General features: G+C 45.4%; 1 protein-coding gene across 1 annotated transcript; it reads left to right on the top strand.

The window, feature by feature from the left end:
* The first annotated feature begins 5591 nt into the window (after nt 1–5591).
* On the top strand, nt 5592–16158 carry DEFB119 (defensin beta 119). Its single transcript, XM_086701910.1, has 2 exons — nt 5592–5848; nt 15903–16158. Exons 1-2 carry the CDS (start codon nt 5794–5796, stop codon nt 16094–16096), a joined length of 249 nt encoding a protein of 82 aa, XP_086558036.1. The 5' UTR covers nt 5592–5793; the 3' UTR covers nt 16097–16158.
* The last annotated feature ends 287 nt before the right edge of the window (nt 16159–16445 follow it).

Raw genomic sequence — 16445 nt, 5'->3', positions numbered from 1 at the left:
TCAGAGTGTGTGTTCATAATAGACTGTCACCCCCATGAAGACCGCGGCTGATTTATTTTCTGTATCTCAGAGCAGAATCTAGCACAAATCGAGTATTCAAGCAATATTAGTTGAAGAGTTTTGACTTAATGAGATCTCTGGCTTAAAATAGCGGGAATGGTACACGAGCATTTCCTCTTTAGGGCATAGCTTCACATTGGAATAGTATCAATGTTTGATACTCAATAACCACGGAATATTACTAGAGATACATATTGAGATTATAAGATGAGACACTTAGCAGGGGTGGCTACAGTTACATCACCCATCACTGTGATGGTCATTGGTGGATGCTTCCATTATGGCCGAGCAAACTGAAATATACACTTGCGTGAGTCAGGCGGTGTCTTCTCTGAATGTCTGGAGGCATTGTGGATGTCATGCTTTGCCTTAAAAGCAAAATCATTACATATTAATGAGATCAGTTATACAAATGTACTTAATATTTTTGGAACAGACATTGTGGCAGGGTGATTTATTAAGAATTCAATGTAGCAATTGCCTGATAATTTTTTTTTCCTCCATTTTACTTGACCAGGCATCAGCATAGAGAGTGAAAAGATCATTTTTTTTCTGCCTAGTTATTGGAAGGGGGGCCAGGATTTTGTGTTCTAAATCTTGGCCTTCTTTTGCTACTGGGGAACTGAAGAAAGTATGTGTGTGCATGTGTGTGTGTGTGTGTGTGTGTGTGTGTGTGTGAGAGAGAGAGAGAGAGAGAGAGAGAGAGAGAGAGAGAGAGATTCAGGGGCTGCCCTGAAGATTGCTCTCCACTCCCCCCATCTTTATTAGAGAGGCCCAGGCACAAGGAGGGCGGCTAGATTGGATGGTCTCAGGAGGAATGGGATGAAGAGTTTAGCTTCAAGTTCAGGAGAGGAGTTGCCTGCCATTTGGAGGTGTTGAATCTCCACACAACCAGGAGAAAAGATGGGGGTTCGGCTCCAAGGGTGTTTGATAAAACACCCTGAGGTGATAAGTGTTTGGACAGGATTGCCAGCATGGAGGTCATCACTGTGGAGACAGCCACCATGGCTGTGGTCCTGGGACCAGCAGCCTTTGCCTCCATGTTGGGTATGACAGCCCCGGTGAGGAACAGTTCTCCAGTGCCCAGAGCCGCTCAATGAACGGTTAGCAGAATTCATCAGCAATACCTTGAGCATGAGGAGCAAGAGAAATAAAGATCATCATCATCGAGTAAGGATCAAGTTCCTCCTCATTTACCAAAATCATGGGGTCCTAGTAGGATCAAGTGGAGGAAGGCAGGAAACCCCAACGACAACTGCCATTGGACATCTCACCAGCTTCGCAAGTGGTATCTTGGAGCTGAATTTAAAATGCATACACAGATGGGGCACCTGGGTGGCTCAATTGGTTAAGTGTCTGGCTTTGGCTCCGGTCATGATCTCACAGTTTGTGAGTTCGAGCCCCGCATCGGGCTCTGTGCTCAGACCCTGGAGCCTAGAGCCTGGAGCCTGCTTCGGATTCTGTGTCTCCCTCTCTCTCTGCCCCTCCCCTGCTTGTGCGTGTTCTCTCTCTCTCTCTCTCAAAAATAACATTAAAAAAATAAAATAACATACGTATACAGAAATAAAGCATTTCCTGAGGCTTGAGTGTCGTGGAGTATTCAGAACTGGTATGTGACTATGAACGTATTAAAGAATTTTAGAAGAAACACGCTCACTCGCATCTGTTTCATGGAACACGGCTTGAAGCAGGACACAGTTGGGGGATATACCAGTGTAGGGGTTTCTCTAGCACCCAGTTCCTCTATGGGAGCCTCACCACACTTTCATACAAACTTGGCCTCATATTGCCTTTCTCAAGCCAGAGGCCCTCAGCTGGATGCTTTTCCTACCTCACTGGGAAGGTGAGGAGAAGACGTGAATCCATGGAAGTCAAAGAAGCCTGTAAAAGGCTGTGATTTTATTGGTTCTCATTTTTTCTACCTTCTTGTCGTATTATTAACCTCACAGGTTCGAGGGAGGACCAGCTGAGCTAAAGTAAAAGTACCTAGGCTATGTGGGACCCTCTGGGAACTTGGTCCCTAGCACTTCCCACCCCCTGCCCCACTGTGGCTGCGGGGACTGGGTGGCCTCTCAGGAGCTGAGAAATGCAACTTTGCAGATTTCAGGGGGTGGGTGGTACAGGTCTTAGAGAACTGGTCAGGCCAGCCTGTACCGTGTGGGAGGCATTACAAAGGCCCAGGCTACAGTCTGTTCTCTTCGGGGCGGGTTCTGGAAGCTACCACACAGTTCCCAGGGGCCAAGTTGGCTCTCTGACCAAGGCCTGCCTCTTCCCCTGTCTCCTGGCCTCTTCTCCCACAGTGGCTTCTGCTTGCTGGCCTTACTTACAGCCCCTGCCCCTTGCTTTCCACTTCCCTTAGCCTCGGCCTGGTTTCCCACCTTAACAGAGAAGATCACCATACAACAGTCATGTTCCGGAGTCAGAGAATGTAGGGGTTCAAGGGGAAAATGGAGCTTAACTGACAGAACTCTAGCTCCTGGCACTTGATGATCTGAGAACAAATCCACATGCACGCACGTACTCAAAAATACACAAACACCCACCCACCCACCAATTACACATCTGTGCACAAACAGCATCCGACTATAAACATTCTCACACATAGAACATTCAAGTACTCACATGCACAGAACACACACAAAGAACTCAGGCACGCAAATTATACACAAAATACACAAAATCTGAGCATGCACAGCTATGCACAAATTTACACACATGCACAAGTACATATAAACAAAATGCAGTGCAAATATAAACTCAGATGCCCAAGTATAGATGTGCTGTAGCAATGAACCTATCTCTTTCCATTTCTCCTTATCTCAGTCAAGGCTGTTTCTCTGAACGGTCCCAGTGCTTCTTGCCAATCTGTCTAGGAGGCTTCATAAAGGGGCTTATGAAATATCGCAAAGAACTGTAATAAGAAGGGGCCTGGAATCTCCAGGGTGGACCTTGTGGTCTGTTACAATAATGACAGCAGATACTTCTATTGTGGTGGGTAAGTGTCAGGGGTCTTACGTGTATTCACCAAATGCTTTGTGCCTATTCACTCATTTGGTCCTCGTTAACAACCTACAGAGCAAGCACCGTTGTTACCCGCATGGCATAGCCAAGGACACAGGTTCAGAGTTAATTACTTTTTCCGAGGTACTACAGTCAGGAGATTAACTTCAGGATACAGGCTTGTCAACATCCTGCGAGGCCGTCTCGTCCCCCGTGCTGAGTCCTGTAGCGGCTGAATAACATTCTCAAGGACACGCAGGCTGCCCAGTTCCCAGCCCCGGACCAGGAGGAACGCCTGGGTCTCCTCTGCACTTGCTGGATGTTCTCTCCTTTTACACCCTTTGTGTTTATGCTTTTCCGGCTACAATGAGGCCTTGTAATTTCTCCCCGGAGGGAGAAACAGCCTCCTTGCTAGTCTTTGCTTGCTTGACTCTACCCTGGCAATTATCTTCAATATGGGCTGCTGGAGTGATTCTTCAAGGAAAAAAAAAAAAAAAAAAAAAAAAAATCTGACCATGCCCCCACAGTCCTCTCTAAAAGATCTATTCCCTGTTGTGCGCAGGCTGGATTCCCAAGCCCTGAGCATGACATCGAAGGCCCCGCATGGGGGTGCCTGGGAGGCTCAGTCGGTTAAGCATCCAACTCTTGACATCAGCTCAGGTCATGATCTCACGTGAGTCTGAGCCCCGCGTCGGGCTCTGTGCAGACAGCTCAGAGCCTGGAGCCTGCTTCGGATTCTGTGTCTCTCTCTCACTCTCTGCCCCTCCCTCCCACTTTCTCTCTCTCTCTCTCTCTCTCTCTCTTTCTCTCTCTCAAAAATAAATACACATTAAAAAAATCAATGAAGGCCCCCACGTGATGATGTGGTGCCTGTCTGTTTCCATCCGGGTCTCCCCTTCTGTCTCAAACGTTCGCAACCGCGACTGTCGACTGACTTTTCTCCTACCTAAGCGCCTGAGCAGTTCCTTTCACCTGACCAAGTCTCAATTTTGTCCGATGTGAGTTGGAGGCTTATGATTTCCACTTCGGAGGAAAAGAAATATAATAAATATGAGGATGCAAAAATAATGATAATGAAAACTGACATAATAATAGTTAATGATTATTCAGCACCTATGAGGTGTCAGGTACTTGGTTAAGCAATTTATGCAAGTTATCCCACTTAATTCAACCAGGTGTAGTTACGATTTGTATTTGATCATAGGATACTCAGGAAATTTACCTTGCTCAAGGCCAACAGGTACCGAATGTCAGGGCCAATCCTCAATTTCAAATCTGTGTGAAATCAAAACCTGTTCTCCAATCCTGGTATTCTTGGATCCTAGAATTCTCTTCGGTCTTCTTCTCCTGTCATAGTTTCCGAAGTTCTGCCCGAGGTCCAGTCCTTATTCAGCTTCCTGAGATGCTGGGCTGAAGGGATATAGTCCACGCACTTTCTCTACACCCTGGAAGGACTTGGGTTGCTTCCCCATTAGATCACTTCTTATAGGTCAAGGTATGTTATTTATTTGGACCACAGGTATTTATGAAGTTCCTGCGATGTGTTGGGTGTGTCAGAGGTTGCTAGCTCCTCCCCCAATATCTGTCCTTCCCTTCTTCTTAGTAAGACTACCCCCGAATGTTAGCTAGCCACGGTTGCCCAGAATAAAGAAAATATTTCCATTCTACCCTGCATGTAGGTGTGGCCCTGTGAGTAAGTTCTGGCCAATGTACTGGAGTGGAAGCCATGTGTGCAGATGCTGAGTCGTGTCCCTTAAAGGCAAAAGTACACAGTTCATTTCCTTCTTTCTCCTCCCCCGGATGGCTGCAGTGGGGCCTTGACAGCGGGGACTGGAGCAGCCCTCTCAGGTCATCAAATGAAGCTGCCTGTGGAGGATGGCAGAACATCAAGCCAGGGGGACCCTTGCTCTCTGCTGAATCAGGAAGCTGCTACACTCAACTCCTTGCCCAGACTTTTCCATGAGAAAGAAGTCAATGTCTGTCTTTTGGAATCCTTGTTCGGGGAGAATACCTGTTAAAACAGTTGAATTAATACTCTAATCCAGGGGAGGTTACGGGCGGTGGGGTTACAAGGCAAATTTCTGACATTCGAATGGAAGAGACAAAGATGAAGCATGTAAAACAGAATTGAAAAGAACGGATACATCCGTGCAGGTGGTGCATCAAGGGCTGACGATCCAGAGCCACTGTAGGTGGGAGCGCCGATATCTAGGGTGACTAGGAAAGGCCTGTCCAGGAGGTGACCTTCCAGATGAGACTGAATGATAAACAGGAGCCAGCCATGGAAGGTCTCAAGGGAGAACAAATAACAAAGATAAAGCCCTGAACTGGGAACCAGATTGGCGAGGTCAAGGCTTGGAAAGATACGCTTATGTATCCTTTTGTTAGAAAGCTGAGAATAAGTACTTTTTTTAATTAGGAATTTCTTGATGTATATTTATGCATTCATTAATTAGTTCTTTTGGTCTTGAAAGGCTTAAGAGGCTCTAATTTGCCCGTCTCCTCCCACTATTGGCACGGGTGCTGGCCAGTTTCCCACACTCTCATCTCGTGCTTTGCCACGAAATCTGCTACACACTGTCCTCTGGCCTGGCTGATCTCATATAAATCCTCTCCTGCTATAATTCATTGCCCACAACCCTGCCAATAAGAGCGAGGTTCATCCCCGCTGCACAGAACACTATTTCTATCCCCTGCAGCACAGCCACCTCCTTCTCCTGTGACCTGCCAGCCATGAAGTTACTTCTGTTTCTTCTCCTCCTTCTGGCCATGGAACCGGTGGTCTCAGGTAACTTGGGTCCCTCTCAAGTGTCTGGGATCTTGGTCATGAACTTTTCACTTTCCTCTCCTCTTCACTGCGGGCAGCACAAAGCTTTTCCTCATCTGATGCGGCTTTGGGAGGTTTCCCCATGATCGGCTCACATCCACATTTTTCCCTGATTCTTTTTTTTTGCCAAGGTGGTGGGATGGTAGCTATTTGGAGCATCTGACACTTAAGGGCAGGGTAGTATTCTGGTGGGACCTGGGAGACGGCTTAGGGGTGATGGGTTGGGTGCAGACTGGGGACTTGTTGGGGGCTTTAGGACATTAGATTAGAAGCTGATGATGAGTTGTGATGGGGAGAAAGACTTGGGGTTGGAGTGGTAGGGGGAAGATTAGGATGAGCTGGAGGTGAGGTATTGGGCTTCCCTGATGGTTTGGAGAGGGCTGGGGAGGAGATGGGATTTGGGGTTGAGTGGAGGTGGTGCTGGGGGTAGACTGGGGCTTGGGCGGAAGCTGGGAGTTGGTAATGAATAGTGCAGGGTGTCTGATGACTGCTGCTCAGAACTGAGGTTGGTGACTTGATTAAATTTGGGTTTGGCTTGGAGTTCAGGCTCGAGGGGCATTGAGTTGGGTAGGGCTCAGCATCCTACTTAAAATTGGACGGGGTTTTGATTTTGAATTGGGTGAATATGGTCAAGGAGGACTGGAGACTGAATTGTGGCTGGACCCAGGGCTAGTTGAGCTGAAGTTAGGGCCAGGCTGTTGATAAAGAGCTGAGTCTGTTGAAGTGTGGATGAATCCCCTCCATCTCCTAATCTTATAGTTGTTTATTTCCTTTCTCATCATTCCCAAGCTCCATTAAGGAAGGATCTTCATTGGCAGCAAGTGATCCCAAAGTTAGGAGTAGCAGGTTGGGGGATAGGAAGACAGAGGGTGGGATGTCTGAAAGCCTTGGATCACCCAAGGTTGAAACAATTGTCTTGGTTCCCTCCCCTCTCAAGATCGCTTCTCTCCTTTCCTGGGACTGTGTCCAGTGTTACTTCCTCAACGGTCTCCCCTTCTCCCCTGTCCTGTTCCTCCTCTTGTCTTGCCACTTGAGGGATACTAACATCTGCTTAATGGTTGTTCCTGGGCCCAACAGCAGAGTGTTGGATGAATGGACATTGCCGGTTGGGGTGCAAAAGTGATGAAGACAGTCTCATTCGTTGCTCAAATCGTAAATGGTGCTGTGTCCTTAGTCGTTACTTAACAGTCCAACCAATGACAGTTGAAAGAATACAGCCCTGGACCGTTCCTCCGATGTCCAAGCAAGTAGAACATAAAGCCAAACCTGGCAAAAGAGGGAATATAAATGGATATCGTGGACAGAAATGGCTTTGTTTCAGGTTCCTTAGCTCCCACGTTCCATTAAAAGTCACAAATCTGTTTCTTGTGGGCGTCAATCATGAGGAATGATGCTCCAAATGGATTGAGGGTGGAGGGATGGCAGGATGGGGGTTAAGAGGTAGCAGAGGGACATCACTGGGGCTTGGACGCAGCAGTGGGGTGATGGTTCCTCATCTACCAGCTGCAGGAAAGGCTACTGGGTCGGGAGTGGACTGAGAAGTACATCTGGGAAGCCAAGAGACTTAAAGGCACAGCAGGTCCTGAGAGAGGGAGAACCCTTGGGCGGGAGAGTTGGTCCATCCTGGGGGTGAAAGGCTGGGGGTTGACATGGGCTGATTAGAGCCCAAATCCTTGGGTTTCTAGGGAAATTGGCTGAGATGCCTTTTGATCCTGGAGATCCCACAGCGCCAAGGATCAGAGGGTTTCCAAGTGCTAAAAACAGATAAAGCACATGATTTTACCCATTTATAAATGAGTTTGTTCACTATCCAGTTGGTCTGTTCTGTCATGGATTCAGTTATTCAGTCCCCTCAGCCTTGCCACTTACCGCTGTCAGACTCTGTTCATATCCCCTTCCAGGCTTCAGCTTCCCCACCTGCGAAGTTGGAACCATAGACAATCTCAAAGCTCAGGATTGTGGGAAGAAGGAAGTGAAATAATGTAGCTCACAGTGCCCAGTATATCGTAAGCCCTAATTAATGTTAGCTATTACTATTATTGTTCATTGATTTCTTTAAGCATTTAAGGAATATGTACTGTGTGCCTTCCAGCTGTGTTAGACTCTGAGGGAGACAGGAACCTGCCTCATTTAATTTAGCCTGGGAGAAGACCAACCCATGGGGAACATTCAAGAATTCTGATCGGGTACCTAGAGGACTTGGGTGTCTTCCCGGCCTTGTGGTCTCAAATCCTATTCTCTAGGCCCCATGTATCCAATACAGTTGTTCACCCCTGAACTGTGTTCCCTGTAGTGAGGTCAGAGACCAGGAATGTTCTGTAAAGCATGGTTCATGACATGAAGACAGAATAAGTTCATCCTGACCCTTGGAGATAATTTGCTCTCAGTTCAATATTTCTGCTCTTAGACTCTGGGAAGAGAGACACCTCTTCCTCTGATCCTGGTCCTACTCTGGGTGTCTTCTGATTTAGTCCCTCCCTATGGGGTTGAGAGTTGATGGGGGCAAGTGGGATATATCCATTTAGAGAACTTGTCCTCCTCTCCTTCCAAGACCATGCTTTGAGCACCTGGGGCGTGGAATTCCCTCCCAAAGAACCCCCCGTGCTGTTTCCAAGGACCACATGGGCTTTCCCCAGTTCCACCCCTGGAAGATGGGGCCCACTGTGTGTGCAACTTAGGCAGGAGGAGGGTCAAGGACACTCCTGTTTGCAGGGGCAGTGGGCCAGCGGGGATGTTCAGGCTGCACTGTCCATGTCTTGCATGAAAGAGTCCTCACGGTGTGGGGCAGAGTTGGGGATGGGAGAGAGGAGAGAGCTGGGCTGTGGACTGAGCCAGCTCCCCTCAGGCCGCCATTTTCCTGCACAGAACTCTGAAGAATCCAAGAATCACAAATTCAAATCTGCCCTTTCAGGTCATTATGAAGGGCTATTTAAAAGATCTTTTTTTTTTTTTTTTTAATTAAAAAAAAATTTTTTTTAACGTTTATTTATTTTTGAGACAGAGAGAGACAGAGCATGAACAGGGGAGGGGCAGAGAGAGAGGGAGACACAGAATCGGAAGCAGGCTCCAGGCTCTGAGCCATCAGCCCAGAGCCCGACACGGGGCTCGAACTTACGGACCGAGAGATCGTGACCTGAGCTGAAGTCGGACGCTTAACCGACTGCGCCACCCAGGCGCCCCTTTTTTTTTAATTTTTAAAATGTTTATCTTGGGGGGGGAGGGGCAGAGAGAGAGAGGGAGACACAGAATCCGAAGCAGGCTCCAGGCTCCGAGCTGTCAGCACAGAGCCTGACGCAGGGCTCAAGCCCACAAACCGCGAGATCATGACCTGAGCCAAAGTCAGACACTTTGACCGACTGAGCCACCCAGACGCCCCATGAAGGGCTATTTCACAAAGGGCCATAGGATAGATTTTATTTATCTCACTTGTTAGCTTTATTCATAACTGTTAAATATGCAGACATATGATAGATGAGCTTCCATTTGCATTCCTGCCTCAGGACCCACACACATTAGGGTTGTGTCTGGAATCTGGATCGTGCTCTGGTGCACAGCCCATCTCCAAGCTCGCTGCAGAGGCAGGGGCTGCGTAATCTGTGTGTCCACATGCTCGACGCCTGTGTGATCTGGGGAGACTCTTAGGCTGCCCACCAGAGCTGCCTGGGCCCTGGGTGAGACCATCCAAAATACCTCCTCACTGTCTTCTCTGCCTCCAGATTCTCTTTGCTGCAGTAAACATGGGAATGCAGATACCTTTTTGAGATCCCGTTTGCATTTCCTTTGGATATATACCCAGAAGTGGGATTGCTGGATCATAGGATAGTTCTATTTGTAACGTTTTGAGGAAAATCTTGTTTTCCATTATGGCTGCACCAATTATATTCCCACCAACAAGTGCACAAGGGTTCCCTTTTCTCCCCACCCTCATCAACTTTTTATTTGAACTTATTTGAACTTTTTGTTTTTATTTGAACTTATTTGAACTTTTACTGGTTCATAGGAGGTTGCAGAGATAGTACAAAGAGAGGTCCTACGGACCTTTCATACAGTTTCCTACCGAAGATTATATTTTATGTGACCGCAATACAATACACAAACCAGGAGACTGGTATTGTTGCAATGTGTGTGCATACTTCTATGGCATTTTCTTGCAAGCACAGCGATGTGTAACTACCACTGTTATCAAGATACAGACCCATGCTATCAGCATAGAGATCCTTCTCCTGCTACTCTTGCACAGTGGCACGGACTCTTCCCTGCCTCCACCGTCTGTCGCTAACCTTAACCTTTGGCAACCACTAATCTGCCTCTTATCTCCCTAATTTTTATCATTTAGAAAGTGTTATATAAATGGGATCATACGTCATCTTTTGAGATTGGCTTTTTTCTTTTTAAGACAGCATTATGCTCTTGAGATCTATCCAAGTTGTATGGATCGATTTCTCTTAATCTTTAAAAAAGGTCATTTCTTTTATTTTTTTTTTTTAAAATTTTTTTTTTTCAACGTTTATTTATTTTTGGGACAGAGAGAGACAAAGCATGAACAGGGGAGGGGCAGAGAGAGAGGGAGACACAGAATCAGAAACAGGCTCCAGGCTCTGAGCCATCAGCCCAGAGCCCGACGCGGGGCTCGAACTCACGGACCGCGAGATCGTGACCTGGCTGAAGTCGGACGCTTAACCGACTGCGCCACCCAGGCGCCCCAGGTCATTTCTTTTAAAATCTGAGTAGCTGTTGGGGCGCCTGGGTGGCTCAGTCGGTTGAGAGGCTGACTTCGGCTCAGGTCATGATCTCGCGGTCCGTGACTTTGAGCCCCGCGTCGGGCTCTGTGATGACAGCTCAGAGCCTGGAGCCTGTTTCAGATTCTGTGTCTCCCTCTCTCTGACCCTCCCCCATTCATGCTCTGTCTCTCTCTGTCTCAAAAATAAATAAACGTTAAAAAAATTTTTTTAAATAAATAAATAAATAAAATAAAATCTGAGTAGCTGTAGCCAATGCATTAAGGCAAGAAAAAGAAATAAAGGCATACGAGTTAGAAAGGAAAAAAATAAAAACTGTCTATATTTGCAGATATCATAATGGCTTCTGTAGAAAATCCCAAGGGATCTACAAAAAAAAAAAAAAAAATCTAGAACTAATAATTCAGTTCAGTAAGGTCCTAGGATACAAGATAAACATAAAACATTAATTGCATTTCTATATACTATCATTGAATATGTGAACACTGAAATTAAAAATACAGTACCATTCACAATCACTCCAAAAAGTATAAAATGCTTAGGTGTATACCTAATAAAACATGTGTAGCAAGTGTATGCTGAGAACTACAGAATGTCGATAAAAGAAAGGCGATCTAAATAAATGAAGAGACATACCATGTTTATAGAGTATAAGATTCAACAAGCAAATATGCCAATTCTCCTCAAACTGGTAGGCACTCTTGACACAATTTCTATCAAAATCCCAGCAGCATTTTTGGTAGATAGAGACAAGATTATTTTGTCTACATCTTGTCAATGGAGAAAAACCCACAAAGGAATGAGAACAGCTAAAACAAGTTTGAACAAAAAGAATAAAGTCAGAGGAAGCATGCTACCAGATATCAAGACTTCCATAGCTAAGGTAATCAAGACTGTGTGATTTTGGTGGAGAGACAGACATATGGGCCAATGGAACAGAATAGCAAACCGGGAATAGGTCCACATGCGTACAGCCAACTGATTTTTCACAAATGTGCAAAAGCAATTCAATGGGAGAAAGATAGCTTTTTCAACAAATGGTGCTGGATTAGTGAGACGTCTGTAAGAACAGAAAGAAAAGAGAGAAAGAGACGGGGGGGGGGCGGGGAAAGAACCTCAATCTAAACCTCACATCTTATACGAAATTTAACTCAAAATGGCTCATAGATTTAAACATAAGATGTAGAGGCGCCTGGGTGGCTCAGTTGGTTAAGTGTCTGACTTCGGCTCAGGTCATAATCTCACGGTTCGTGGGTTCGAGCCCCACATCAGGCTCTGTGCTGACAGCTCAGAGCCTGGACCTTGCTTCAGATTCTGTGTCTCCTTCTCTCTCTGCTCCTCCCCAACTCGCGCTCTGTCTCTGTCTCTCAAAAATGAATAAACATTTAAAAAAGTTAAAAAGCAATTAAAAATAAACAAAAGATGTAAAAGTATAAAACTTCTGGCAGAAAGCATAGGAATAATCTTTAAGGCCTAGGGCTAGGTGAAAAGTTCTGAGATATGAAAAGCACAATCCACAAAAGAAAAAAAAATTAGCAAGTTGGACTTCATCAAAATTCAAAACGTTCACTCTGCAAGAGGGCCTGTGAATAGGATATACTGAAAGGCAAATTGCAGAAATATTTTCAAGCCACGTATCTGACAAAGGACCTGTACCTAGAATACAGAAACAACTCTCAAAACTCAACAGTAAAAACCAAGCCATCGAATTAGGAGACAGACAATTCATCAAAGAGGGCATACAGATGTCAAATAGGCACACGGAAAGATGTTCAACATCGTTAGCCATCAGGGATATGCATATTAAGATGATACGATATGGGGGGGCGCCTGGGTGGCGCAGTCGGTTAAGCGTCCGACTTCAGCCAGGTCACGATCTCGCGGTCCATGAGTTCGAGCCCCGCATCAGGCTCTGGGCTGATGGCTCAGAGCCTGGAGCCTGTTTCCGATTCTGTGTCTCCCTCTCTCTCTGCCCCTCCCCCGTTCATGCTCTGTCTCTCTCTGTCCCAAAAATAAATAAACGTTGAAAAAATAAAATAAAAAAAAAAATAAAGATGATACGATATGGGAATGCAAGCTGGTGCAGCCACTCTGGAAAACAGTATGGAGGTTCCTCAAAAAACTAAAAATAGAACTACTCTACCACCCAGCAATTGCACTACTAGGCATTTATCCACGGGATACAGGTGTCCTGTTTCGAAGGGACACATGCACCCCCATGTTTATAGCAGCACTATCAACAACAGCCAAAGTATGGAAAGAGCCCAGATGTCCATCGATGAATGAATGGATAAAGAAGATGTGATATATATATACAATGGAGTATTACTCGGCCATCAAAAAGAATGAAATCTTGCCATTTGCAACTACATAGGATGGAACTGGAGGGTATTATGCTAAGTGAAATCAGTCAGCCAGAGAAAGACAAAAATCATGTGACTTCACTCATCTGAGGACTTTAAGAGACAACACAGATGAACATGAGGGAAGGGAAACAAAAATAATATAAAAACCGGGAGGGGGACAAAACAGAAGAGACTCATAAATCTGGAGAACAAACTGAGGGTTACGGGAGGGGTTGTGGGGTGGGGGGATGGGCTATATGGGTAAGGGGCACCAGAAATCTACTTCTGAAATAATTGTCTAACTAATTTGGATGTAAACTTAAAAAAATAAAAAATAAAACAAGTTAAAAAAAAAAAGATGATATGGTATTCCACTACATAATTATTAGAACTGCTGAAGTTAAAAGCAGTGACATTACCAAACACTGGCAAGGATGCAGAGAACATGGACCTTTTACACATTGCCACTGAGAAGGTTAAGTGGTAGGGCAACTCTGGAAAACAGTTTTCCAGTTTCCTTTTAAAAAACAAAATATACACTAACTGTGTTACCCAGCAAATGCACCCCTGGGCATTTAATCTAAAGACATGAAAATTTAGTTTCAAAAACTTGTAGATGAATGTCCATAACAGCTTTATTTGCCTTTAAGGGATTCTTTAAAAAAAAATTTTTTTTACGTTTATTTATTTTTGAGAGAGAGATAGAGTGCAAGCAGGGGAGGGGCAGAGAGAGAGGAAGACCCAGAATCCGAAGTGGGCTCCAGGCTCTGAGCTGTCAGCACAGAGCCCAACGCGGGGCTTGAGCTCACGAGCCATGAGATGATGATCTGAGCTGAAGTCGGATGCTTAACAGACTGAGCTACCCAGGCACCCCTTAAGGGATTCTTTAAAAAAAAAAAAAAGACTTTATGCTTTTAGACCGGTTTTAGGTTCATAGGAAATTTGAGAAGAAGGTACAGAGATTTCCCACATATCCTCTACCCTCACTCATGCACAGCCTTCCCTATTATCAACGTCCCTCACAGAGTGGTACATTTGTTACAACTGATAAACTCTATTGACACATCATTATCACCCAAAGTCCATATTAAAAATTTTTTTTTTTAATGGTCATTTATTTTTGAGACAGAGAGAGACAGAGCATGAGCAGGGGAGGGACAGAGAGAGAGGGAGATGCAGAATCCGAAGCAGGCTCCAGGCTCCGAGCTGTCAGCACAGAGCCTGTCATGGGGCTCAAACCCATTAACTTGGAGATCATGACCTGAGCCGAAGTCAGATGCTCAACTGACTGAGCCACCCAGGCGCCCCACCCAAAGTCCATATTTTACCTTAGGGTTCACCCTTGGTACTGTACTGTGGGTTTGGACAAATGTATAATGACATGAATAGATCATCCCAGGATCATATGGAGTAACTTCACTGTAAATCCTCCAAATCCTCTGTGCTTTGCCTCTTCATCTGTCTCCTACTCCAACCTCTGGTAACCACTGATCTTTTTATTACCCCCGTTATTTTGCCTTTTCCAAAATGTCATACAGTTGAAAATCATACACTATGGAGCCTTCTCAGATTGGCTTCTTTCACTCACTGATGTGCATTTAAGAGTCCTCCGTGTCTGTTCGTGACTTAATAGCTCATTTCTTTTTATCACTGAATAATAATCTCTTGTCTGGACGGACCACAGTTTATTTGTCCATTCACCTACTGAAGGGAATCTTGGTTGTTTCTAATTTGGGGTAGTTATAAATAAAACTACAAACATCATGTGCAGATTTTTTTTTCATGAAGACTGGTTTATTGGTGGTAGTTAGTATAAGTCAATAAATATTGATCCTCAAAGAAGAACCTAGTTATTTATTGATTACTGGTCCATAGAGATCTGAATGAAATTGAACCAGCTGCCTGCTGAGATGATACACGGAAGTCAATGCTGCTTCTTGGGAAATGGAGCCACAGCTAGCTGATATATAGCATCGGCTGTTCCACCAACTGTAAGCATCACAGTGGCTCTATACGGGAAGACATCAGCTCTCTCTCTACCGGAAGACATCAGCTCTTTCTCAACAGGGAGACATCAGCTCTCTCTCTACAGGAAGACATCAGCTATCTATACAGGGAGACATTAGCTCTCTCTCTACCGGAAGACATCAGCTCTCTCTCTCTCTACAGGGAGACATCAGCTCTCTCTCTACAGGAAGACATCAGCTCTCTCTCTCTGCAGGAAGACATCAGCTCCGCTACCCTATAGATGCACTGGAATTCCATTATCCTCCTGAAGCTTTTGTTTCTCTGGGCTTGATTTTCAAACTGCCTGTGTGAAGCAGTTCATGTGCAGATTTCTGTGTAGACATAAGTTTTCAAGTTCTGGTAAATACTAAGAAGCACAACCACTGGATTGTGTGGTAAGTGTATGTTTCGTTTCATAAGAAACTGACAAACTGTCTTCCAAAGTGGCCTTATCGTTTCGCATTCCCATCAGCAGCATAGGAGAGTTTCTGTTGCTCTACATTCTTCCCAGCATTTGGTGTCAGTGTTCCAGATTTTGGTCATTCTAATAGGTGGGCAGTGGTGGCACATAAGTATTTAAAAAAAAATTTTTTTTACATTTATTTATTTCTGAGAGACAGAGAGAGACAGAGCACAGGTGGGGGAGGAGCAGAGAGAGAATGAGACACAGAATCCGAAGCAGGCTTTGGCCTCCGAGCCGTTAGCAAAGAGCCCGATGAGGGGCTCGAACCCACAAACGGTGAGATCATGACCTGAGCCGAAGTTGGACACTCAACCGACTGAGACACCCAGGCACCCCGCACATAATTATTTCAGCCCTTTAGGTTTTGACTGTGCTCCTTGACTCCTCAGATCTATGTTAGTATTGCCACTATTAAATGGAAATTAACTATCTGTATTTTTTTTTTTTTTTTTTTTGGCCAGGCAGACATCACACTCTTCGATGCATGGGAAACATGGGAATCTGTAGACCCTCTTGCAGAAAGTCTGAACAACCCTACCTCTACTGCTTAAATTATCAGTCATGCTGCCTCCAGTCCTACATGAGGATAAGCATTTCTGGCAGAGAGACGAAAAATGACTGGAGCCAACAGAATCGCTGGCCAAAAATACCTTGAGTGCTGGTGATCAACATCTTCAAGCTGCTATCAAGACCCCTTATTAAAATTCATGCACCTGCTACCCTTGTCTGTCTTTTGTCCATTGGAAATCACGGCGAGAGATTGGGTTTTGCATGATGAGGTATCTGTCCCATTGTGGACCCAGCTCTGTGGGAGAGAAAACTGGAGTGACAAGAAGAATCTAGAAAAACCACGGACGATGGGGAGAGAAGGTCCTGAGACCACTGAGAGAGAGTTGAAGCGTTTGGGCAGAGCCAGGACTTCATCTGTGCCATGGAGGGCTCAGAGGGGGATCAGAGTTAGTGGGATGGATGCACAGGGCAGTGGGTGGGCGTCTTGTAGACAA

Source organism: Puma concolor, chromosome A3 (assembly GCF_028749965.1).
Source record: "Puma concolor isolate L17-30 chromosome A3, mPumCon1.1.hap2, whole genome shotgun sequence".
NCBI lineage: Eukaryota > Metazoa > Chordata > Mammalia > Carnivora > Felidae > Puma > Puma concolor.
Note: the sequence above shows the minus strand (reverse complement) of the source record. Positions and strands in the feature narration are given on the sequence as shown.

Coding starts and splice junctions, on each gene's coding strand:
- DEFB119 (XM_086701910.1), top strand. CDS start 5,794: ATGAAGTTACTTCTGTTTCTTCTCCTCCTTCTGGCCATGGAACCGGTG. Junction 5,849..15,902: donor CATGGAACCGGTGGTCTCAG/GTAACTTGGGTC, acceptor TTTTTTGGCCAG/GCAGACATCACACTCTTCGA.